Source organism: Phoenix dactylifera, chromosome 3 (genome assembly GCF_009389715.1).
Source record: "Phoenix dactylifera cultivar Barhee BC4 chromosome 3, palm_55x_up_171113_PBpolish2nd_filt_p, whole genome shotgun sequence".
Lineage (NCBI taxonomy): Eukaryota > Viridiplantae > Streptophyta > Magnoliopsida > Arecales > Arecaceae > Phoenix > Phoenix dactylifera.
In genome coordinates, this window is record NC_052394.1 from 23,822,358 (window position 1) to 23,849,832 (window position 27,475).

A 27,475-nucleotide genomic window follows, 5' to 3' on the forward strand; every position below is an offset into this window, starting at 1 on the left:
CTCGCGCTCAAGGAAACATATCATTTTTGGTGTTCAATCTATGACTAACTGTTCGCTTGGCACCACCGTGGCTTGTTGGTTTTTTTGATCCAGACTTGCAAGCTGAAGGGATACCATGATGATATTGTTGATATTGTTATTACCAGCTAATGAAACATATCATTTTTGGTGTTCAATCTATGACTAACTGTTCGCTTGGCATCACCCTGGCTTGTTGATTTTTTTGATCCAGGCTTGCAAGCTGAAGGGATACCATGATGATATTGTTGATATTGTTATTTACCAGCTAATGAAGATAATGGTTGTTTATGCATTTCCCAACAAAAAAAAAGGGAAAATAGATAAAGGTTCTTTATGGGAGAATCAATGCATAGAAGGACTTGTTGAGGTGAACCTATCATTAGTGTGTGTATATAGATATCATGCATGAAACAAGGATACGATTGCTGTCAATTTAAGGCAATACCTATACAAAGAGAAATAGGATTAGAGGGATGGGCTATTGGGTTGTCTAGGGCTTATAATAGTGAAAAGGTTTAACTGATTAGGATTTTGAGAAGAATGGTGTGCTGTTTTTCTTTTCAGCTAGAAGGTTGGCTGTTAGCAGATCTTAATACTGGTCTGAGAAAAGAATAAAAGATAATACCAGGGTAGAAGCATGAGGAAGAAGACGAGGACTGATATAAGGAAATGCATCGACATCCAAGGAAAGCCAAGCTGCAAAACAATAGATAGATAAAGGAAAAGCAAAGCATACAAAGAAAGATATCACTCTCTCTTTTGTGAGGGGGATGGGAATCCCATCTAGCTTCATTTCAGTAAGGGAATAAACTAGAAGCAAACTGTGTATGCTTAATGGAAAGAGCATGATTGGCACCAGCCTGAAATATACTGAAGTGGGGTACTACTCGACCACTAGAAGATTGCTTCTACAATAAGATGCTACCATCTTTTCTAATATTCTCAGAGTATCTATCTCTAAATATTGTTATAATTTGCACCTGTGCTGAAAAATGTGTTTCCCCGGCTCTGTTTTTCATTTCTATTGCTGGAGGAATGATGCTATTAATTAGGAAAGCACTCAACTTTTGATTTTTCCCTGTAGGCGTTGCTTTTTATACACTCAATTCTTAAGCTTAAAAGAGAAGCTCTCTTCCTCTCCTTTATAATCCAACTTTCTTCCCTGTCCATAGAAAAAATGTAATCACTTTATTAAAGGAGCCATTTTTACTGTCTGAAAGCATCGGTGCATTTGGTTCGAATGGTTCAGACTTTAACAACTTTCTTTAACCTACTTCAGCTTCTCCATGAAATAAATAGTTTCAAGAAGGGCAATGCTACAAAAACATCACTGAGCTGCTTGTTCAGACTTTACCCACTTTCTTTAATCTACATCAGCTTCTCCATGAATAAATAGTTTCAAGAAGGGCAATGCTATGGTAACCCAGAAAAATCATTCAAAAACATCACTCAGCTGCTTTTGCACCATTCACGATGTTTCATTATGTGGCACACTTCAGGTTACCAATTCAATGGGAAAATACAACAAATTAGCTACTGAAGCATTTTTATTTGGCGAATTGGGATGGCGCTCAAATATATTTCTAGCAACCAAAGGTAAAAGATGGTGCTCTAATGCTCTTTTGCTTTGAAGAAGCATGGTGCAACAAAAGGAAACTGATTTGTCGGCATTCTTTCCACTTTCTTGGCATCAAAATTATCGTCCCTTCGCTGTAACCATCATTTTCCTATTATCTCGGTACATGCAGTGATCTGACAGACCCCATATTTCCAGAACAAAAGAAATTTCATACTGTATCAGACTGAAATTTAGAAGCATGAAAACTTTTGTCATTGTTGTGCACAATCATTCAGAGGTCAATGGCTATAAACTAATTTAGTCATCTCCCAAAAAGGCATGGTGCATCCACAACAATATTGACGCACCGGAAATAATAATTTTTATGTATCAACGTCAACATATTTTCATCATTTGTTTTCACCTGCAATTTTTTTTTTCAGAATCTAAGACACCGGACAAAAACACAAGAGCCAGTGCTCTCCAATCACATTTTCCTGAGCTTCTTCCTCCTCATCATAGTCTTCATCCTCGTCAGCTGTTGCATCTTGGTACTGCTGATACTCTGAAACTAGATCATTCTTCTTGCTCTCTGCCTCGGTGAACTCCATCTCATCCATTCCTTCCCCTGATACTCTCCATCTCACCGTCCGGAGAATCTCCTGAATAGTAGTCGAATTCCCAGTAAAGGTCGATGCCATCTTCAGAACAATCGATGGGATGTCGCGCACCGTCGACTTGGCATTGTTTGGGATCCACTCGACAGAAGTAGGAAGAGTTCTAGTTCTGTACACTGCTCTTCCGCTCATCTACTTCCTTGGTGCTCATCTTACCTCGGAACGTAGCCAAGGCCGTGAGTTACCGTCCTTGGCGTGGGTCAGCTGCGCACGTCATGTTCGCATCCCACGTCTTTTTGGGTCAGCTCTGGGACTGTGAGGGCACGACACTGCTGAAACCCGCGGGAGGTTAATGGAGCGAATCCCACCATGAAGAAATGAGGACGAGGGAAGGGAATGACGTTAACCGCGAGCTTTTGGAGGTCAGAGTTGAGCTGGCCAGGGAACCTCAGGCAGCATGTTACTCCATAAATGGTTGCAGAGATCAAGTGGTTCCAAAGTCTCCAACTGCTCAAATGGAAGATAGCAAAATTAGTAGAGAGTGAACTAGAATTAGCAAGTACTCCATGTAAGCAGTTGGTACTAAGCAGGGAGCTTACAGCTAGGGGTAATGAGCTCGAGGGTTCTCAAGCAGATCTCAGAGAGGGCCTCATTGTCCAGGACCATGCATCCATGAGCGTTCTCGACAAGCTGGGGGACGATAAAGAGGCATTGTAAGGCTCAACGACAGCGTCGGAGACCCTGGGGGGAGGGGAAGACAGAATGTGAGCATCATACGATCAGGGTACTCTTCCCTGATATTAGATATCAGAAGTGTCCCCGAAATTTCTTTTCAAAAAAAAGGAAACGAGAAAGAAATTTAAAAGACGAGATTTAACATACAATGGAAAGGCCATCACATGGGCGTTCGTTGAAGACATTTGAGCGCAAGAGTGAAGATCATATCTTGTAAGCAGTCGCAGTTCTCTGCTTCCTTCCCAACCACATCAAGCACTGAATCGATAAGCTCAGCAACTTCGGTGTGACGGCCCATTATCCCAGTTGTTCCCAGCACCGGACTGCCCAAAGACAAGGTTATCAGGACGGAAGCACTGTCGATACGGCCAGATCGGATGCTGTCCATGGTTCCTGGCTCTAAGATCCATGAGCACGGCCCGGGGAACAAACTGGCCACAGCTTGCGTCATCGTAGTAGACATCGATCCTCTCAAGCTGGAGGTCTGGCATCAATCCCATGCTCGCCACAGACAAACCTCCCAGAAATCGGCTCCGATCTGGTTGCCACATTGCCCTCCCTAGATGTGAAGAATCTCGCGCATTTTTTCCTACCCTTTCACAAAGAAGAAGGAAAGACAACCGAAAATATTCGAGCACACTCTTTCGCGGGAAGCTTGAGAAAGAGATCAGATGTAGAAGAAAGGGTGGGTTGGCATATACAGGGAGCAGAAGTAACGGCTAGTATCATCCTTCATATTTTGAATCCTGGCCCTGTGGCACTGGGGATTTCTGTCGGGAACTGGTAGAAGCGAAGGGCTGGGACGAGCTGAGCTTCCAGCGGAGGGAGGGCAACGGTCAATTCAGCTGGAATTTTACGGGGCCCAAATCCTGTACCAATGAATAACGCCGACTCCCCGGCGACAGATTCCTGAAGCAAGGTTGGATTTTAAAGCATTTTCTAATTTAAAATATTCCTGAGGCTTTTTTCTTGATAGAAACATTGAGTTTTGAAGTTTTTTTTTAATTTGAAATATTGCTACGGCTGAGTAAAAGAGCTAGGCATGAGACTGGGGTGTGACCTGACATGCCGCTCCTCCAAGACACCTTGGCTCCTCGGGAAACTGCCAGGGTCCTAGGATAAATGGCCGGGGTATCTTGTCCCGTGGTCCGCTCATACCATTTGAAGGTAGTAGCAAGTTATGTGTTCAAAATAATATACGGAATATTGACCTACGATCCGTTCAGCTGCCTGTAACTAGACATTTGACCTCACGAAGCGAACATTGAAGGTCTCAGATTTGCTTGGGTCCTACGTACTTGCCAGTAACCGGACATTCAAACTCCAAATTCAGTTCGAACTAGTAAAGACCCAATTCTGATAATTGATTGGCTCTAGATGGAGCTAAAATGATCCAATTTTGGAAGAAATGAGAAACGACCCGGACTTGCCTTTTTGCTTGTGAAAGGAGCCCTGAAATGATTTTTAGCAAAGTGAGTTCCGGATGGATCTACTTACAGCAAACCCATTGGACCCTCGGAACAATGACGGACGGACAATCAACAACAGATGAAAATACAGGAGTATAAATACTAGAGGAATGTACAACCTAGACATACTAGCTTGTGACTAACATATCCCAGAAATTGGAACCTCCATTAGTCCTCCCCTGATACAAGCCAGGAAACTAATGCATGCGGGACTAATAATCCTATAGGAGACAATCATTTGCTTAAGAACACGAATCGGGCCAATTGGCATGTACCCCGAAGCGAACCTGCAAAAGTATAGCAACGCTTTATAGTCGGAGTAGGATATGGCTCACAGCATTCTTAGACGGCTTCCCCATCCATGTCTTGGTTAAACTTTTATTTGAAAAATTATAGGCGGTTTCAAAGAAAGTTTTCCGTCCACACAAATCTCCATTGAACCAGTGTTTCTTTCCTTTTTTGGGACGGTCAAAGCAGCTGTTAGAACCAGTCATACCCTTCCATTACAAGCACCGAAACGGCAAAAGAAATTAAAGGCCACAGGGTACAGCATTTCCCATGATACAGTCTTCTCCCCCTTTGCATGGTCGGCAATCCAATCCGCAGCAGAATTTGATCATATAGATCGAAGTTGAAGATACTCAAAACAGGGATGGGCTAACCCCATTTCCCAATGGATAGCTAAGCAAGAGCATCACTTCAATAATGGCTCCATAAATATGCTGTGGCTGAGCATAGACCAAAGCCTTACAAAGAGCCCAGTCCTGATAGCCAAAAAAGGGAAGTCCGTGTGGATAATCTCACCTTGGGCTTCAACTCGCATGCCAAATTCATTCAGAACCGAATTTCAGCTCCGTAAGGTGAGAACCTGTGTATCACTAAACCATCCATGTTAACACCATAAAGAGGGAGAGATGCCATCCAACCCACAGGCTCTGGATTTCTTAATCGTATAACAATAAAGGCGAGGTTACCACTGACATTAACTCAATCATGTCATACAATTTCATCAAATAAATTCCAAACCCATAAGTTAAGAATTCATATCTGGACTAGCAAAAATTTCTAGAGCAAATAAATGAAAACCAGAAAGACCGAAAAACGGTAGTACCTGAACGTACTAAAAAAAGGCCGCAATTCAGGTTTTTGAGCCTCCGAAGGCAAAATAGACAGAAGACAGATGTTGGATAATTTGGAAAATTACTGAAATAACTTAAAAACCTGGTTATACACAAAAGCCGGGGAGAGGATAATCTTAATCAACCGATCATTTCCCTGTTAGAATGGGAATGGCTAACAAGAATGAACATGTTATAAGAAAAAAAAAGAAAAAAAATCGAACACTACAACAAGAAAAACAGGTTATTCCATCATAAAAAAAGAATAAAAAGGTTGAAATGACACCATACGACGGATCAGCAGCCCATCTGACAACCTCACACTAAACAACACGACTGGCGACTATCATTCCTGACGACAAATGTTATGGGGAGCAATACCAGTCGTGAGACTCGGCAGACAAACCGAATGGTAAAAAAATCCTATGTTCACGGTTAGCTAGTCAAAGTACGTCAAACAGGGAGCATCACCTCTGTTACGTCCGATGGCAAGAAGGCAAACTTTGAAATAGGAATCTTTTTTCAGTCGATATCAAGCTACAACTATTATCTCCAAAGCTAGGTAATTAACTCAAGAATTTTTCTGATAAAAATTAACTCAAGAATTTTAATTGCCACCAATCCACAAATAACTACTACAAGATTACATCATGTCAATGTCACGATAAGTCTGAAACACAGTCCACCCAACGAACTCCTGACTGCAAAACTAGCTAGTACCGCAAAATCAAGTCAGTCGTCATTTTCTATCGGTCAAAAGTCATATTGATAAGACTCCAGCAGTCCAACCTTTACCTCTCTAATTTGCACTTGGCAAAGCGAAAAACCATGCCCCTGAAGTGGTTAGTTTTAACACGACACTAGATATCTACAAGCTGCGGTTATCGCGGCAATCGGTCAACCACCTGCATAATAATTGATCTTTTAAAGCCAATATCGGTTACCTTTCATGCTAGGGATTCTAAGTTACTGCACGATGCTTGTGCAACCCAGGCAGTGGTTACATTAGCATATTTGCATACAATTCCACATGTTTAAAAGGATAAATGAATTTCTTCACTGGAAATCAAAGTGCAGAGATTAGCATAAGAGGTTCAGACGCACCAAGGCGCCAACAAACAACAAAAAGTGTATACAAGGTGAAAAAGAACAAACAAAAGAGCAACATAACATAACATCAAAAACACTCATGAAAAGAAAGGATGGACATATCCAAAGATGAAGTATTCAAGTGGTAAAAAGAAGATGGCAATTGGGATATTGATGCGACGATGTTCCTAGTGTGGTAAGATCTAAAACATTAGTCGCTTGTCCAGGTACAAAGAGAACTTATTTTCCCTCCTACCAGAGTTAATTAAGAAATTGTTCACACAACATAAAGACAATATAAATAGAAACAAGCCAGACAATAGCAAGTGTATCACAATGAAGTCAAGGTCAAAAGCATTGATCCATAGATTTAATTAACTAAACAACAAATCCATGGTTATGACTAATTGTTGTTGTACAGAACAATTTACAGATAAAGTTAGTTAAATGTGATTAAATAATTCAAAGCAAAAAAATGATACTTTACATATAAGCACATTTTACCTTGTAACACTTAGAAGTTCATTATTGTTCAAAATTGAACAATCTATCTATGATTACAGAAGGCACATACAAAAGATCAATGTCAAAGCCTTGCAGACCAACACCAGATATCACTATTTTAGGCAAGAGAATATCCCGCCATAAAACCTAGAACTTCAGCATACAGGTAGGAAAACTTGCCTTTGTTGAATGCATGGTCTATCAAACAAGGGGCAACCCTCCTTGATTAACCCCTACCAAAGATGACTCTAAAGGGAAGCAGAAATCATACCCTAATCATTAATAAGGTATAAAAATTGAGCGACCATGACAAGCATTATTATAAAATTGGCAATTTTTGCCTAAACAAATATAGGAACACCCAAATGGGTTCAAGCTCAATGATCCAAGGCACTGTCAAGTCATCCAAAGCAGTGTCAAGTCTAACGAAAAATTTTATTCATCCAAATCAAAATTCCAATTAAACGACCTGAACTTATCCATCTGTAGCCTACCCAGACCTTCGCAATTGACTTCCAACAATTTAGTATTGGGGCTATTAAAAAGGTTTCCTACAACATTATGTAATCCTCCTAATTTCATCCCATATCAACCATAATAACCACATTGCCGCCAAACACATCCAAACAACTCCATTCTGTTCACTCACCCTGTACAATTGCTAATCCACATCCCTAGAATGTCCTTCAGGCATTTAGGTAATCATGAAATTGCTCATCCACTTCATCCACCACGCCCTATATGGTTTCTGACACATCCAAATTCACTTACTCGCGAATGCAATGCTAGTAAAATTGCCGTATATTGTCAGCTGGTTTTAACTGCTCAATAAGCTTTTTTGTGAACTGTGATTTCAAAATTTTAACAACAGAATTCTTTTCACATTCAATTTAACAATAACAGACAATGTTGTATAGCTGAATGCGCCACTTTTAAAACTCAACAGTTAATGCATCTTTAAACAGTAACATTTGGAAGCCATCATATTGATGTGCTACCGATTTATGGCAACTGGAAATGAGTAATCTCAAGCAGACGCTAAAATTCGTTGTTTCAAACCAGCACTTAATATCCGTCACGAATGAATAAGTAAGTACATGTAAAAATTCAATTTAGTCATTTGTTTTTACTGTTAACCATTGCAATCAGAAAATCGTTAACATGGTTGGCCTACTAGGAATAAAGCCAAATCAGGTATTTAAATCCCTGCAACAAGCATCAGTCTTTGCTCAAGCATTTATGGTAGCACATTTTTGCAGCTAGACAAAATAAGTCACAAATTTCAGACTCTTTCGAAGTATAGTTTATTTCATAACCTGAACAATGGGTCTGAGAAAGGGCCTTAATGATTGCTACGTGCATTCCATTAACCATCTAGAGTGATGGAATTCTTTGCTTTTTTTTCAAATTAATAGAACAAAACTAACAGATCCTGAAATACAAGCACTTGTTTACCCTTTATAGGAGTGGCAGGTAACTCTCTCTTTTAGAAACTTTTTTGATTAGCATTATGGAGACAGGGTGGGCGGGAGGAGTATCAATTGACTTTCAAAGAGAATTAAAGAGTTTAAAAAAGTAATAATAAAAATAACATCCCAATATAACAAAAAATATATTTTTTAAAATAATTTTTATCTTCTATGAGGAGCGGCCAACATCAATCCTACATCAACATAGCATGAGCCTGCAGGATTATTATACATTTTGATAAATTAATAGCTTTTAACTCCACCTATATTTTGTACATAGCCAACCCTAAGCCCGAGCAAAGGAGAATTGCAGTAGGATGACAGCCAGCATAAAACTATAGTCACATGTTATGCAAATGAAGACATAAGCAAAGCATTGGGGTGTTCCCGTAACCCCAGGTATAGTGAAACGTGGGCAACAGCTAATTAGGACGTTCCCCGTAAGCAACAGGCCACATCGATGTCCAGTCATGGTGAAAAGTAGAAAAACCTTGATAAAACTAATATCGTAAGAGAAGTCTACTAATATTATTGCTCAAATAGGATTGGATGATGCTATAAAGCAGCACTTTTGAGACAGCTTGGATGGACTGCTTCAAGAGATTTCTAGTCAAGAAAAGATATATATCAAAGTAGATTTGAATGGGCACGTGGAAAAAATATAGTATACATTTTGGAAAGGTGTGGACGTTATGGTTACAAAAATAGAAATGAGAAATAAGATAGCATTTCGGAGTTCGCTATGACATATAACTTAATATTAGCTAACACTTGTTTAAAAAAGGACTGATAAATTTAAAAATGGGCAGCATGATAGCTAAATATATTTCTACCTTACTAGTAAGACTGACTAGGTTTCGTAAAAAGATTGAAGGGTTATACAAAGTTTAAGTACCCAGCAAAGAATCGTGGTTTTAGATGTGTATTAGGTAATGAAAACAATGAAAAAAGAAAATAAAACCCTGAGAACTAGGTGATGAAATTTGTGAGGAGAAACAAATGAATTTCAAATATATAATGCTGAAAGAAGGGAATGGGGTCTAGATAAAGAAATCAATACCATGTGAGAAGAAAGTGGCTACCGAGGTATTAGGAGAATCAAAGAGAAGGCCATCTGATAAAAAAACTTAGCTCACAACTCAGACACTAAGGATGGGAAAAAAAAGATAACGTATAAGATTGCAAACCTAAGAGAAAGGAAAACAAGAAACCGCAGGTTAAATGCATCAATGATAAAGATCAAAACATTTTGGTTAAGGAGGGTGAGATCAAAGAAAGATGAATAGTTATTTTCATAAGCTCTTCAAATGAAGTCATGTACAATTTATGATGCCTAACTAGTTCTACTAAGCAAAACAAAATATGAAGTATACATATAGAATCAGAATATTTGAGTTAAAGAAGGCCATAAAAAAAGATAAAAGTAGGGAAAACAATTGTGCCTAATAGAATGATGTTGGTCATCAAGTCAAAGAAGTCAAACAAAGTTGAAAGATCACTAGCCGGGTATTTCCTTTCAAGATTGTCTTGCATTGCATTAGTATAGAAGCAAAAAATTACACCATGAACCGTACAAGATTTTTTGGCTTTAGATGCCTTCTTCTTAACTTGTGCATAAATCTTGGTAGTAACACCTTGATGTAGTATAACAGCAGCGAAGCAACCAATTGGCAGCAATCTACATTTTCTAAATGTACCATGCATAACGTAATCAGTGTCACTTTTATTGCAGTCTCTGCTTTATCAAGATGTTCCCTCTACCTCATATTTTCCCAACTTACAACTTTCTGTTGCTCACTTCTTCACAAAGTCAGTAACCTACTCAAAAGATAACCTCCCTAATGCTTTAACATGGAAGCATTTTCATACAACATGAATAGGTACACGTGTGGAAATACTATAACTAGAGAACTAATAATTGACAATCCAACTTAAACAAATCAATTCATAAGATTAAGTTGAAGAAAAGAAGAAACAAGAAGTAAAACTTCAATACGAAGCACCAAACATTTTTAAGTAATTGCAGCACGGTTGATAGTTGACAGGGTAGCCCTAGAATGCCATAGTAGAAAATGCTTGTGTTTTAACAGTTAGGATTGATGAAGACACAATAATCCAACTTCTTAGAGTCCAAAAAGTAGTGCGGCATGTCATGTCTACGAGTTCACCATCTCAGAAAATAATACTGAATACCAGTTCATCTCCAACAAAGCAAATTCAAGTACAATCAACCAACGATATAGAAAAGGGAGCGTATATGGATTTCCATACCATACATGGTTGTATATGGAAGGTTAATTTTTGTCCTCTAATAGTGCAAGATTTTCTTTTAAAACAAGCTAGTGATCTGATGCAAACAGCATAGACTTTTGGTGAACATACAATCTATGCATCAAATGCATGTGCTGGCCTAGAACCAATAAGCAGGTAAGACACAATCCTTCAGACAGTCTCAAGCAAACAATGTTATCAGATAATTCAAGTGAGGTCTACAATCAACCACACTGTCAGCCTTTCCTTGAAATCCAAAAGATTAGAAAAAATAACAATTGTGCATTGATTACAAATGGCACCTAATCCTTCTATAATGTCTAACTACATTATAGTGTTCCAGTCATTTCCCATGAGTAATTTAGAATATATATTTTGTCTGACAGTAGTTGATGGGAAATAATGCACTACATGTCATATACTTTAAAACCATTGCAACTTAAGAGCCATACAATTCACTATCCAATTATGGAAGGAATATAGATAGAAACAAAAAAAGGCAGGCAAATACAAAAATCAAATACTCAGATACTGAAAACCCAGGAATAAAAGAAGTATGAAGAGAAAGACAGCCCTTCACTATTTCCCAACAAAAAATATTCTGTTAATCACCAAATGTAACAAATCAATGGTCCAAATACTGCAAACTAAATTCTTATGATATTAAAATTATATAGTAAGTTTGTAATCACTGAAAAAGTTTGCAAAATTTTACCAGTCACAAGACGAAAAAAAAGCCAGGCAACCAAAAAGTAAAGCCTAGCTCTTCAGGAAGCCACTTATGTAGACAATGTGATAGTTTACAATGTAAACTTTATTGTATAAACATGAACATGCTCTTACCATCTTAAAATAAACCATGTCAAATATGGAAATAATACTCTCACGCGCTTTATTTTAAACATTTTTTGGTCTGCTTTGTGAATGAAACAAGTAAACTGTCAAAACATTAGAAAGCAAAATCAACAAATTGTAATTAAATAGCTGTAAAAACTTGATGTTAATTTGGCAAAACACCATCACCATCTCCACAAGAATCAAGAATTAAAAGGTGCTGTTCTGTTTGGGCTTTTCTTGTTCATTAACAAACAACAATTAGCATATCTTTGCTCTGTTACTTGGATACCTAATTAGCTTAAGATAGTAGTTAATAACATGTTATGATGAGTCTGTGGGCAATATAGGTCATGAAATCAGATACTACTCATTGAGTTCGCTATACAAGACATGAATTTGGATTTGTTTCATAAAGACATCATCTAGCCGTTTACACCACATAGATCTTCACTCAACATCATATGCTAATGAATGGAGGCTCAAATATACGGATCCTATTTCCCTCACTCAAGGCTTTTAAAGCTACGATGTTAGAGAGTATCTGCCACACTACACTAGATTCTCTAAATCTGGTGCAAGAGTTCTAAAGGTTATGAGATTAGAGCATCGCCACCTTCACTTTGTCCAACTGGCTCCCAACAGATAAATGAAATGACTCTAGCACTTTCATAACGAGCTAGAACTAGAATTATTGCATAAAGTGCCACAAAATTATATATTTGTTTCAATAATTGTAGATAAATCTTACTACTTATTTGACAAAAAAATGGGAGAGAGATTCTAAAAATCATTATTTGGAAATGTGATCACGATTTATGTTAAATGTGACTAGCATCAAGCATATGAATGTAGTTTATTCGAAATGAAGAAGCATTTAGTAGAAATGGACATGTCCCCATCAACCATGACTATCTGGGCTCAGGAGTATAATTAATAGATACACTCCGCATTTTAGTTTCTATTTGCTACATTCTGTTTCATAGTCATCTATCAGTGAGTGAAATGTAAAAACGTGTATGTATCAAAGAAGAGTGACTAGAAGGGTAACCAAGACGCACATCCATAACAAAGGCAACCAAGACGCACAATCCTGTGTGCAATTGTCAAACAACCATGTCGCATGCTTCGATATGTATATGGTAGGGAATTTTAGCTGTCTTCTTTTGTGGGATGAGTTTAGGATTATCCACTTGTTTGCTTGGACTGGGACAAATTTTGAAGACTACAAAGAATATTATGTCAAATTTCCATAGCCTCCAAAATGCACATTCTCATCATTAGAATAAACTAGTTTTCAAGTTTCAAAATCCTTCAAGCTCCCCACTAACTGATAATTTGTATATAGAGCTTGTTCATACATGGAAAAACATGGGCCAAGATGTGTACAAATACACTAGTCATAGCACTAAAGGTGAAATGGACAAACAGTTCACAAAATCAGGTGCATTGACAAGGAAACATACTGCATATTCAAAGAACTGGAACATTGATAAGGTGAATGGAGAATTACAGTCAAGCGAACAAGCGCCCAAAGAAAGTGACCAGAAAAGGGCAATAAATAAATGAGATCCTAAACAAATCCAAAATACTTCCTAACATGAAGCTATAGGGCATCAAATTTGAAAAAGGGAAAGCAACACAAAAAGAACGCATCCTAAGCAACAAACCAGAGGCAAAAACAAGAAAATGAAACAGAATAAGGTAGCTGAAAAGATAAACATATTACGACTTTCGTGAAAGTTATTGCATTTAGAATAGAAGTAATAAAGAGACTGAAACTCTACATTCAAATTACAAGCACTTCAGCTAGCACAGAAAACTTAATTCTATTATTTTCTCCTCTAAAAGTTTGGAAATTTGAAAGGTAAGAATAAGTGAACCAAATATTCACTACAATGCTCATCTTCTATTGGAGAATAATATTCTGATATTCTGTAAATACGATGCCAAGGACATCATTATCATCTCCTAACTCTTCTTTACATCTTGCATGCATATAATAATCATATAACACCCTAGAAAACTTCTCCATTTCATATACTTGGTATCAATTGCATTATCCATCCATTAATCCGTTCCTTGCATAACAAAGCAACAATGTATCTCTTTGCCATTATCACTAAAACTTATATCCTCCAAAACTTTTCCAACAATAAAAGTGAATCAACCCAATATATTTTCAACTCATAAAGTCAAAGTTTGTTTATTGCTAATAACATAAAGTGTGGCACATCCTAATGAATATGACAGCAAGTTCACCTACAGAAAATGCAAGGATATATGGGTCCAACAGAACCATTCTCCTCACGTTGAACATCTGATGTTTCTAATCCTTTAATGTTCCTTCATACACATCCATATAATTTCAGCATACACATCAAATATGTTTTTTTTCAATTCTTAGCAAATAACATAATACAGCTACTCTATATGCTTTCTTCAGGTCAACAATGAAATTCTCTTTCCTATAATCCTTTCCACAGTTAAAACTCATAAAATAAAGTCTATGTGATAAAAAACTACAGTATTGATGACTTGCCAATATATGTCAAAGAGTTTATATATGGTGAAATAAAGGCCACAATCCAATAGGAAAAAGAAATGGGACAATAAAGATATCACCTCATCAAGGAAAAGAAAGGCAAAGGAATTAAGCATGGCAAAGTTGCAAAAAAAAAAAAATGCATACGCTCACATACACACACACACAGGAGGAAATTTTCTTATTGTTGTAACATAAATAAATGAAAGTCTATTAACTGTGATCAAATAAATGGACTCAAACTGTCCTTTCTAGATCCCAAGAACAGAAGAGAGTAGATTATTACATGGAAAGATCGATGGTTCAACCAGCAATGGAATGCTCAGTCCTAATAGCATCGTCCAGCACTGCAGTTACCAATAAAGCAATGAACAACCAAGGTTACTACATGTGCAACTTAGTAAGTTCAAAAAGTACTATAAAAATAATGATGCCTATATGAAACTACAGAAAAAAGGGATCTCTTCAAGGATTTTTAGGACAGGTCTGACAAGACAAGGTACACTAGTGAAAAGTGCTACCATATCTCACTAGCATTTTTGGCATATAGAAAGAAATAAAAGTAAACCCTATTCTTGCAAGAAACTAGGAGATGTTGGGAGATCATTTCACCCAAACACATCGTACCAGCATAGCTTATAAATATCACCCAAAAAAAACAATCAGATTACTCAATTTCAAGTTATGATATGTTAAGATAAATATAAGAGAATGGAGTGGAATATCATTTTTAGTTCATATTGCTGTAGAATAAATGGAGTTCCAAGTTTCCTTCTATAATAATTATAAGCAGTTCCAATTCTATTTCCCCTTCTTTTAATCACTCATGCACTGTAGTAACCCTTCCAATTCAACTCCCCTAACTAAAAAATTCATCATTCAATTATTGACTAATAGTATTTTTGCATATAGTAATTTGTTTTATTTGTAATTATGATTTAAGCATAAAAAAGGCTTCATAAAACATTCACATCATAACATAAACAGCATCGTTCATGAGTTCCATCTATAAATAGGCTATTTGATGTTCATCAAAAACTTCAAATTATTGAAAGGCCAATCATATTAGCATATATTCAACAGGTCCAATTATAATTCACAAATTGTTTTGTATATCATGAAATGTTTGGTGCTTCAACATTAAATTAGTCTGAAGTGATTTTCGAAACATTTCAAACTGATTAGCAATTCATTCCATAAATATGACACCTATCTACTTGCAAGCATAACACAATCGATATTTATATGTGCATCCAATCTACTATGATTTGATTTTGGCACCACAATTCCCGTAGTTAAATCTGTTTTCCAAAGCAAAGACTATGGTTGACCTGGGCATTAGCACTATAAAACTACAATAACAAAAGACAAGCAGAATCCCGAATACTGAAATCAAATATATGATCAAACAGGTGAAACCATAACCCTGAATCTATCTAAAGGAACTTAACGAAAAAATAATGTCATGCAGCAATGCTAATTACAGCAACTCATACAATTTTTAGAATGGCCGCTCCCTTTAGCCACAGAATTATATTATGCCACGAATATATCCTAAGATGACAAACCCCCTTCCATTACTCTCATCAAGTTTTGTCCAAAGTCCTGGTCAACATATTGACCATACAGCCGACTTGCAAAGCATTATCATTCCCTGGTTAGCTTCCACAAAAACTACTTAGCTAAACTAAAACAGATGGCACCATCAAGTTAAGCCATCAGCAGCACAGGTTGATACCAAAAAACTATAGCCTACAAAACAATACTGCAGTTTAAACCTATAATTACAAACTTCCACAAATTTAATTGCAGCATAGGATTTCATATACAGTCATGTTAAGGGACCACCAAATCAAAAGAGAGTTGTAATATCATACAACATGCCTCCATATCAGATATTGAAAGATAGGTTTCGGTGACCTCCCATGAAATCAAAATAAATTAGTTCATCAAACTATCAAGGCATGACCATGACTGTTAAAGAAACCAAGATCACCTCCTCAAGGAATAAATTTTGCAAAAAATGCTCTCAAATCATCAAGGACTCAGCGTCATGGATGTTAAAATTGTTTTGGGTTTTCAAGATTCATGTCTTTCTAATCATCAAAGACCAAATATATGGAAGAAAAAAGGTTTCCCTATTCTCTTTTACCGGAAAAATTTTACCAATTGACGGAATTATTAGTAGAATATCTTTATTATATCATATCCAGCACAAACAATACACTCCTGTTCTGCATGTGATGCACGTAACAGGCTTTATATAAATTCCTTTGAATTTCTGATTGTAGCAATATTTAGGAGAGTAGGAAGACCATAGATTTCTCCATTAAAGATCAAAGAGGGCTGATGACTCTTGGAATTATGTATCTTTTATTTTTTGATCTTCAGAAATAGATTCATTGGTAGTCTCATTTGTTTAATCTCTCCCCCCACCTCCTCTCTCTCCCTCTCAATTTCATTATGCCATTGAAAGCATTAAACTTTCAATTAGAAAAGTCAAGCTACAAGGGGTATCTCGCTTGCAAACAAAAATCCAGTCACAAAGCTTCTCTTCTATCTGATGTCATTAGACATCTCGATGCTTTTTTGGGCATAAACCAGTAGAAATATTCACAGTAATGCAATATATTAAACACAACAGATCAGACATGTATTTTCAATCTGACTGGAATTTCATTTCATATCCAAAGGGAATATAAAGTTTGATAGAGAATCAAGCCTACAAAAACACACCATAAATATTAGCCCTCATTCCAGAAATCTCTAAAAGATTATGAAGAAGATAAAGCATTCCTTCATTCATCTCATAAAGTAGATGGCAAATTTCTGAGTATGCCTGCTTCAACATATAAGGCCAAAACAAGAGCAAAATCCAAAACTTGCAATCAAGTTACAGATATAACCAGGTCAGGGTAGAGTTCTATCAAGAAGCTATTAATCCTAGTTAATGGTAAAACTTATTCTAACAGCTGCTAGACTTTGACATTTATGAAGATCATATTGGCTAATCACTTGCCTAATAATTGTTCATGATAAATCAGTAGCACATATATAACTTACATGCCACATTTAAACAAATATACATCAAAACTTGCACGCACAGAACCATAGCAGATTATGTAGAGATTCTGCATACCAATAGATAACATTGCACTCCATCCATATTATTAACTCTCAATCCCAGTCAAATGCTTTGATCTTTCAAAAAATGCATTCCTAAGGATAGAATGTAATTAAAAATTCAAAAAAGTTTCCTGAAGGATATAGATGTCTCAGATTTCGTGAAGAGAACAAAAACTGTATGATTCTCCTAACAAGGAATAAGTTGGAAGAAACATAAAGATAACTGCTACTGCACCCAAAACAGCAGAGTTCCTTTTTAAATGATATTCAGAGAACTAGCTGGGCTAACAAGCTTAAATCAATCCAAAAAAGGTAGATCAAGGAAAGAACAGAGACCATGCAGAAAAGGAAAACAGGTGATTGAAGGGAGGTAATTACACCTAAATCTACAAATTATTTAAAAATACGTGACTTACAACTTGAAGATAAACATGTAAAAATGAACTAAACAAAATAAGCATCAACTCAAATAAGCATTCTCGATATGGAAAACTGCAATTCCAGTACAAAGGTGATAAAGACAATTTCTCCACCACTGGCAACCAAATCTAAGAAAGATCTTTGCAGTTATGACAAGGGAGTAAATCACAAGATCTGTTCACAATATGACAAAGTTATCAAAATCGATCTTAACTTGCCACAGAAACTTCGGTTACAAAGAACCAGGTCCACAGCTATAGAAGCAACCTGCAAAAAAGAAAAAGGATGATAGAAAAGCTTTAGCATCAACCATTTACTTTTTGTTTAAGCCAAAAACAGCAAATTGTCTCATACACAGAGCTTATAGCTAAAGTATATGATTCACATGCTAAAAGCTGCAGTATGGTAAATTACCATGAGTCTACTGTCGATTTCCATGGTTCTCAAAACTTGCCTTCCTTGATTTATTTGAATCTTCGAGTGGCATGTTGACTTCAGAGATCCTGCAAACATCAGGTGAAAACATCAACGATCCCGCTATCAGCCATCTGATCTCAGATGTATCATTTTAGGTCAGACATCAGTAAAATATGTCCCGTCTAGAATTGTTATCAATTCCTGTTTTCTGTTTTTATTTTTAAACAGAAACAAAATTTAAGGCAGAGACATGTTCAGCAGAGACATTTCATTCTGTGTTTTTGAAAACTGTTTCTAGAATTTCTTAAATTTTTGTACGCAAAAATTTTGCACTTCCAAAACTTTTGAAAAAAAAAGTCAATACAGCTCTCTGGCCTCTTTCCAGCATCTTGCCACTGCTGCCATCCGTCACGACCATCAGCCACCCGCCATTGCCGCCAAGGTTAAAACCCCCATCACCACCAACACCACCCTCCATCCTCACCATCACCACCACCACCACCACCAATTCATCACCACCACAGCTGCCACCGCCACCACCACCACCAACATCACCATCACTAATTATTGCCATGCCACCAACTATCAAACATTCTCGACTCTCAGAATATTGAAAATGAAATGAAAACGATAAGAACCAGAAAAATAAAAATTAAGAAATGGGAATGTTGCCAAATGCAACCTTAATATGTAGAAAGTTATTTTAAAACCTTTGCTTCTTGGCAATCTCTTGCTTAATACACAGAATCATATCCATGGCCATCTTTTGGTGCTCCCTTGTTTGTGAATGCATATCCAAACCCTCTACTGTTTCACAGTCAATCCGACATATGCGGCACCACCCCATGCTCCCAGGCATTCTCTTTCTTGGAAACTCAAAGGCATCCATGTCACCCTGAAGAGAAACATACAGATGAACCAAGTAATCAGAAAGCATATTGGAAACGTATGCAGGAAAGACGCTGAAGAAGAAATGAAGAAAACACACTCACAGAAGTAGGATGTCCAGCTTCATTTGGAAAACCATGCATAGGATAGCTGCTACTAAAACCTGGATCACCTGCACGAATGCGGCCTGGTACACTAAAGCCACCAAAGCTAGTTGGCTCACCCATGCGGAACTGACCTTGTCCAAGAGGTTCCCCTCCCCGTAGAAGACTAGGCAAATTTCGAGCTCCAAATGCTTCACCGCTCCTGTTGGTACCTGCTAAGCCATGACCAAGTGATTCACCAGTATGCAAGTTGACAGGAGGAATATCAGGAACATCCAGATCCTTTCTGATATTACCAGTCAAATAACCAGCACCTAGCTGCTCCATTCGATGGCTTCCATGACCATCAGGAACACCTTTAAAAAGATGGCTTGGCAATCCACCAGAGCCTGGGGCAGAAGGTATAGGAATCTTACTATCATGGTATGTACTTCCAGTTGGATCTAAAGCTTTTGATCGCTCACTGAATCCACGTGGATCTCTCCCATCAAAGTTCTCCATACCTAGTCCAAATCTACTTGATGGAAGGCCAGAGTATTCTCTACCCGGACTTCTTAGAGGAGGGAGAGCATCCATACGACGTCGACCAAATTCAGAAACAGAACTGCGGAAATCAGGAAGGGCAAGAGCTGGATCATACTTTCTTCCCAAATCTTCAGGAAATCCAACAGGCCTATGTCTCTCTCTGATATCCATACCATGGTGCTCTGGACCCAAACTACTAGTGGGAAAAGGACCACCTGATTGATAAGGAAGCAATGGTCTCGAAGGGAGAGCACTAGGACCTCCATCGGACCCAGGCAGAGGCCTTGATGAGGATATATAACCATCAAGCTTCAGTGCACCTTCACCATCTAAATGGGCTGGCCTAGGAAATTGTTTCAAATCTTCTTCAAACTCTTTCCGATTGACAATGCCTCTACCATGGTCCATTGCAAATGGCCTAAATCGTTCATCTTGAGCTGCCCTTGTTCCATCTTCAGGCAGCAGTCTGAACCTTTCTTCTGTGAAAGGCCTAAACCTGTCTTCTGTCAAAACATGACCAATAGGTGGCCTCTGACCAGGAATTCCATTTGGTTTCACTGAATTTGACTGGGCAAAAGGTGGCTCAGGCTGCCTGCCATCAGGAAAAGCAGGTCTTGCCACACCAACATGAGGCGGCAGCATATGCCCCTGGCCTTGCCCTTGTGGAGTCATAGCTTGATCTGGAAAACCTTTCTGTGGGAGCCCGAAATGGGTGGGAGCCCTTGCAGAGGAGGTAGACAAGCCTGCTACTGGGGGCCCAGCAGATGGCACTTCAGAATGATATGAACCATAAGGTTGTTGCCCCGGAGGTGGCTGGAAAGGTTCTGGAACAGCTGATCGCTGCCCCGGATGAGGTAAAGTTTCAGGGAAATTACTACCATGAGGTCTAATTTGACTTGCTATCCCATGCGCCTGCATTGGATGGAGAGGCTCCTGAAACCTTCTTTCTTGTATGGGACCAGGATGTGGTACATTGTGAGGTACAGGAGGTCTTTGGGCTGCATCCATCATATTTGAAGGATGTCCATAAGGAATGTGATGCAAGAATCTCTCGTGACTGGGTGCTGGACCTGCTGGAGGCATGCCTTGGAGCACCCCTGATCCAGGACCTTGACCCATGAATTGGGATGGATTTCTGTCATGATAACCAGGCTGCAGAAATGCTCTTTCATTGGCTGAAAAAGCATTTTGGCGTGACGACTGTTGCAGCTGACTTCTATCTAGACCACCAGGTGTTGACACTTGTTGTAGAGACTGTACATGAGCACTATCTCCAGAGATATGGCCTTGGGAGACAATAGTTTGACTAGTTTTCTGAGAAACTGAGCCCAAAGACTCCCGCCGTCCAGCCTCAGTAGGAACCTGACCAGATTGAACAGTTTCAGTAGCATCCAGTGATAGATGAGCATCTCTACCCTCAACATGTGCAGACTTTTCCTTGAGATCAGCTTCTAGAATTTGAATAACTCTGTCTCCCTGTACATCTTTCAGAACATGGGAACTTTCAGCTCCCACATCTGGCAAGTTGGTAGTTTCTTCCTTTTTTACCAGTTTAATCTCTGGCACTTCTGCTTTTTCATCTTTTGCATGTGACTCAAGTCCTTCCCCATGAACACGTGCTGATTCTGATATATTCTTGTGATCTCCATCAGGTTGGATATCCTTCTTACCCTCTCCAATAACTTCATCCTTATTGATTGCAGATTTTGAGCTGGGAATCTTCACTTCAGCTGATTCAGATGCTTCAATCTGTGCATGATCTGATTTATTTGCTTCAGTCCCTTCAGCAATTTTTGAAACCATTTCTGCCTCCAGCTCAGATGCATGACCTGCTTTATCTGATATCCCTGGCCGCATAACAGATGATACAGGTACTAATGTACCCTGGCTCCCAGAGTGTGCGAGCTGAGACTGCTGCACTGGCCCTGGCTGCAATTCCGACAATATTGCCAAATGAGCAGCGGATCGCCCCATATGATTCTGACTCGGTGATTTGTGGCTCATGTCAGGCTGCATAAGCTTAGTGGGACCACCTGTAGACTGTTGAAATGATTGTTGTGGCATTCCATGACTTACCATCATAGCCGGCCTACCAGCTACAGCCTGAGCTGGAAGAGTCGGCATACCCTGAGATTGAGGCAAACTCTGCTGTGAGTGGGGCTGTGCAGGAAAAGATTGCTGGATGTAAGGTGGGCCCTGAGGATGCACAGGTTGCTGAGGATGAATTAGATGCTGTGGTGGGGGCATCCCCTGCTGATGTGCTAGGCTTGGATGCATATGACTTTGTGCTTGTAATGGAGGCAAACCCTGCTGTGGTCCCTGCGGCCGCATGCCAGGATGCTGGTGCACTTGTTGTTGAGAAGGATGAAGATTTGTATGAGGGCCTTGAGGATGAGGCATAGCTGACTGTTGCTGGACTTGCATCGACAAATGACCATGTGGCGGACGCATCTGAGGAGGCTGTTGGGATGGAAACTGATTCTGCACTTGAACAGGTTGTTGAGGATGCATGTGCAAAGGGCGTTGCTGTGGGGCACCAGGTGGGATTTGTTGGAGCGATTGCGGATGTGGATAAGATTGATGTCCTGTCACTGCACGAGCTGATGGATACTGAGGTTGTGGCTGCAGAACTGGTTGTGGCTGTGGCTGTATATTGGGTTGAGACTGGGGATGGGGTTGCAGCTGCACAGGCTGTTGTTGAAACTGAGGTTGGGAATGGGCATGTAGATAAGCCTGGGATTGAGGTTGTGGATAGGGCTGGTGTTGAGGCCCTTGAGGGTGGGCTTGTGGATGTTGCATTTGGGGTTGTGGATGTTGTTGCGGTGGAATAGACTGTTGAAGTCCTGGATGCTGCTGTGGTGGTTGCACTTGGGGATGAGGCTGAGGTTGTGGGTGTGTTGTTTGGGGATGATGATGTGGATGCTGAGCAGGTACATGAATCTGTTGTGCCTGCATTTGCGGAACTTGAGCATGTGGATGAGGCTGGAGCTGTGGGTGTGGTTGTTGTGGTTGAGGAAGATGTTGCTGTGGCAACTGCGGCTGGGCTGCCTGGGGGTGTGGCTGGGCCTGGGGCAGAGGTTGAGGCTGGGATTGGAGTTGGGGCTGGGGCTGGGGCTGGAGCTGGGCTTGTGCTTGGGGCTGGGGCTGGGGCTGGAGCTGGGCTTGTGTTTGGGGCTGGGGCTGGAGCTGGGCTTGTGGTTGGGGCTGGAGCTGGAGCTGGGGCTGGGGCTGGAGCTGGGCTTGTGGCTGGGGCTGGGGCTGGGGCTGGAGCTGGGCTTGGGGCTGGGGCTGGGCCTGTTGTTGAGGATGATGCTGGATATGGGGTTGCTGCGGCATATAAGGTGAAGGCTGCTGTTGTCCTTGAGTAGCATGCTGGGGAGCAACCAGCATCTGGGGTTGAGAATATTGTTGGTAGAATTGCGGCTGATATTGACCATACTGTTGATATTGCTGCTGATAAGGGTAGTATCCAGGATACTGCTGGTAATATTGCTGGTATTGCAGTTGCTGCTGCTGGTACCACTGCTCAGGGGTTGGAGCCTGTGTCACAGCTTGTGGATAGGTTGTTGCATTGGCTTGGGTTTGTCCCTGACTAGAAGTAGCAGGGGTAGCTGCAGAAGCAGAAGCAGGGGCTGCTGCAGCAGCAGTTGTTGGAGTAACAGTAGATGAAATTGTTGTGGCAGCAGTTGTTGAAGCAGCTGATGCAGGGGTTGTTGAAGAAGTTGATGTTGTTGATGCAGGAGCTACTGACGTATCTTGGTTAACAGCTTGATTCTGCACTGTTGAAGCTTGAACCTGGGCATTCTCTACCTGTTGTGCCTGAGGTTGCAAGCCCTGCACCCAGACCATCGCATAAACATCAATTCATGAAAAACAAATTTGCTCCTTCAAATAGTAGCACATTCAGAAAGCCTCTTTCAGACTTACAGGGCATATTTGTGCATGCTCTTGGACTTGGCGATGTATTATCTGTGTTCCACACCTGTTGCAAACAACAGGAGAGTTTCCAAAACTACATCCAGTGCAATGTGTAATGGAGTCAGACAAAGTACCCTGCCATTGGCAACCACTCCTGTGGTAGAGACAGTAAACCGCTACATTGCCAATGGTATCAGCAAGTGATTTGTTGGATTCTATCAGAGGCTGCAAATCATAGTACAAAACTATCAGTGAAACAGATTGGTTCTTACAAAGACTGACTTTAGAATGAACTGGACAGGCAAGACATCAGGACCTTGGAATCTGCTTCAGTCACAAGATAACCATCATAAGGGCACGCATGAGTAGTAGCCACAATATAGGATAAGCAAGGCTTGCAGTATAGATGGGTGCACTGGGACTGTAGTGCTTCATTAGGATAGATAAGCGTCCGGCACACCGGACAGAAATATTCACCAGGAAGAGATTGAATATTCTGTATGCACTCATTATCAAATCCCATGGTGATAAAAAACTCTCCAGCTCAAATTATACCAATGACTGAATTTTTCCTGCAAATATGGAGATTTCTAGTAACTACCAATTGACAGCACAAATCTAAATAGAAAAAGCATGCAACAGACCACAAAGTCAAGAGCAAATTTCACCATGGAGTGTAAATGAATAATAAATGAATAATAGCCCGCAAAGAAAATAATTATCTAACTAAAGAATGCAGAACATGCCTAAAATACATCATGCAATGAATTCTTGTAGGGTTTTAGAGACGTATTCCAGGAATGCGAAAGATTCCACATGCTAACAAAAGACTACCTCCCTATCTACGACACTGGTATAATAATCAATATGAACATGCCATTCCAGGCAATTGAAAACTAGAAAACAAGGCATCACCTTCCTTTTTTCCTTGCTCCAATAATGCATAGTAAGTAAGGGGAGAAGAAATATCAGATATGGTGGCGAAGGACAGCATATAAATAAATGAAACTATGTACTGTGCCTACATTAACCAGCTTCTGTGACATTGAATATAGTTACAGCATCATCCACCAACAAGATGAAGTAACAAAAGCAACATTGTACCAGGTTCAACTAAATTTTGTCAATTCATTGTATCCATAATCACAAACAAAAAACAAATTGAGGGGACAAATATAACATCATCCCCTTCCACACCAATCTTGGGCTCGAGATTCGATTAAACAAGTAATACTAACAGGCCATCACTTATGTCATCAGCATTGATATTGAGCTCAACAACAGAACAATCCGGTGATAATGTGAGACAGCCACAAAAACCAAAAAAACGTATCAAGATAAACAACACCTTGTCAAATCACTAAATCCAATTCATATCGCAATCAAGGCGAAAACAAAAAGTACTATATTAACGAACTAAAACTCTGTCCATATCATCCTAGGGTTCGAGATTTCATTAGACAAATAATACTAATTGGCCGTGGTTTGTTTTATCAGCATCGACGTTGAAAATGGCTCCAGTACAATCCAGTAATAGGGTAAGACTGTCAGAAATGCAAACCCATATCAAAATTAACAACGCCTATGGATTCAGTTATCAATTCGTACTCAAATACGAAGTAAAGAAGAATGTTGCAATGAAAAAATAAAATAAAATAACTACAACTTTTTCCATATCAATCCACGTTTCCAGATTCCGGTGGATGAGCAATAATAACAACAACAAGCCATCAGAGACTTGAAGAAGACCATGAGAACAAACACTACGCGCGAATGTCTCGAAACCCTAATATAACACAAGCTCAAAAAATCCAATCCGCGCGACAGATTTGGCATAATAATGAAACGATTATCGTGAATGAAAATGAAATCCGATGGAAAGAAGAAGAAAAATACCCAAATTCCTCGTCAAGAACGATCAAAACGCCTACCGTCTAAAGCCGCACTGGAAATCAAATAGGGTTGGAGATCCATACCAGAAACTTTAGGGTTTTGCAACAAAGAGGCCTGATTCGCAAACGGCTCCTGAGAGACTGAGGCTTGAACCCTAGACTGGATGCGAGAGGAGAACCAGCCTAGGGTTTGGAAATGGGCTCGAGAGCTGCGGCGATGGTGGATGGCTGCGAGAAATAACCGAGACCTATCCTTTCTGTGTGGTGGGGGTGGGGGCGGAGGGAAGGATAGGGGAGGCCAGGGGGGAGCGGAGATGAGAGATGGAGAGGTAGGGAGGTAGATGGTGGTATGAGAGACGTCAGAGGGCGGTCGGAGGGGGTAGTGACTAGTGACTTATATAGCGGGCAAGATGCCAAAGTGACCCGGCTCGTGCTCTTGTTCTTGGGTTAAAACCCTAACGCCTTTTCCGAACGGAACTATGAATGCGTCTTCGCTCTTCACGGAGGCGGTGGTGCATGGGTTTACATGGGCTTTGAAAATTGAGAGAGGGATCAGGGAAGCCCGTAACAGCCCATTAAACGAGGGTTCTCACTGGTAATATGTGGCTCAGGGTAGTACATATTCCAGCCCAGCGGCCCCAGCCTCATGCTCATCTGCCCGTGCTCGATTATTAAAGTCCCCAAAACATCTAAACGCCCGAGAAAAATTTATAATGAATGAGAAAAGACGGCAAGCCGTGCGTTAGATTTTTTTTAAAAAAATAAAAAAAATAAATTTTTAGTATTCATGATTTAAATAAACTATATTGAATGTAAGTGGAGCTATATGCAGCTCAAGTTGCAAATACATATAAATTCGTTTGTTTGGATGCTTGCAACTTAAATTATATAGTAAATCAAATTGCTTGTGAGTTGCAACTAAATACTATTTCATGGCATGGCAGGTCGACTTACAATCAAAATAACTATTGCATGACAAGTTGTAGCTACTCAAATAGAAACTTTAATTTAAAAAAAATTACTTTCTTTCTCTTCTCCATTTTGCCTCCTCCTCCACCTTTGTTCCACCTTTACGTTGCCACCTCACCTTTCTTCTTCATCTTCCTCGTCCTCCTCAAAGTATGCACCACCAGCAGCTCCCTCCATATGGATATCTAGGCCTATAGTTAAGCCTACATCATTAGTGCTACACCTTGGTATCCACTTATAAGGTGTTCAATGGAATATTTGTTGAGATGCCTCTTTTTTTTTCTAAACCCTCTTTGAAGCACAAGAATTTCTTACAAGTTAATTAGTACAATTTAAGTTGCAATACCTTCTGAGTTGCTGTATAATTTCAACAAGAGGTCTCTGTGTAGCTCTTAGTGAACTCCAGTAGCCCCGGGCCTCATTGAACCTTTGTATTTTAAACTCGTAAGAATATGTATACTCGTGTAGCTTGACCAAACGCATGGCATGCACAACATGAACATGCATGTGCTAATTACATCCCTCAACCAAATTTATTGGAGAAGTATTTAAACCCTCGAATTCCTTTCTTTCTTTCTTTTTTTCCACGTCTTCATTCTTTGAATTTTTGCTTTTGGCCAAGTTGACTTCATTTCAAAATTTCCAATTTCTCCTCCCTTTTTATCTTCATCATTTCTTTATGTTGCCTTGCTACAAGTTGAGACGGATTTATTGAAAATAATTTTGCAAAATATTTCTACGAGAGCATAAATTTTTTGCTTCTATACACCTTGCTCACTCCTCTATTATTCTGTTCAATATTCGTATAAAAAAATATATGAATATTAACTAGTTAATAGCTTTTGTTTATATAATTTATGACAGTTTGGGCCATCGACGGACGACGGAGCACGGTCAGTCATGCTAACAAGTGAGCTGACAGTTTTGTACAGACACATCAGCTCGTCTGGATGAAACCTTTGAGTATAAAGTTTTTAACTCCATAA

At 39.5% G+C, this 27,475-nt stretch overlaps 1 protein-coding gene and 1 pseudogene across 3 annotated transcripts; both read right to left on the minus strand.

Moving 5' to 3' along the window:
• Positions 1-1,874: 1,874 nt before the first annotated feature.
• Positions 1,875-18,044, minus strand: LOC103704183 (annotated as a pseudogene).
• On the minus strand, positions 17,717-25,896 carry LOC103704084 (trithorax group protein osa-like). 3 transcript variants are annotated; one of them, XM_039125096.1, is made up of 8 exons: positions 25,605-25,895; positions 23,945-24,200; positions 23,638-23,853; positions 19,482-23,544; positions 19,186-19,397; positions 18,904-19,088; positions 18,191-18,279; positions 17,717-18,043 (listed from the first exon to the last, which is right to left on the minus strand). In XM_039125096.1, exons 2-7 carry the CDS (start codon positions 24,149-24,151, stop codon positions 18,198-18,200), a joined length of 4,965 nt encoding a protein of 1,654 aa, XP_038981024.1. In that variant the 5' UTR covers positions 24,152-24,200; positions 25,605-25,895; the 3' UTR covers positions 17,717-18,043; positions 18,191-18,197. The 3 variants fall into 3 exon arrangements, 2 of the variants coding, with proteins under 2 accessions (XP_038981024.1, XP_038981023.1); XR_005511269.1 differs by having other exon boundaries at positions 18,876-19,088; positions 19,186-23,544; positions 25,605-25,896; XM_039125095.1 differs by having other exon boundaries at positions 19,186-23,544.
• Between the last annotated feature and the right edge of the window lie 1,579 nt (positions 25,897-27,475).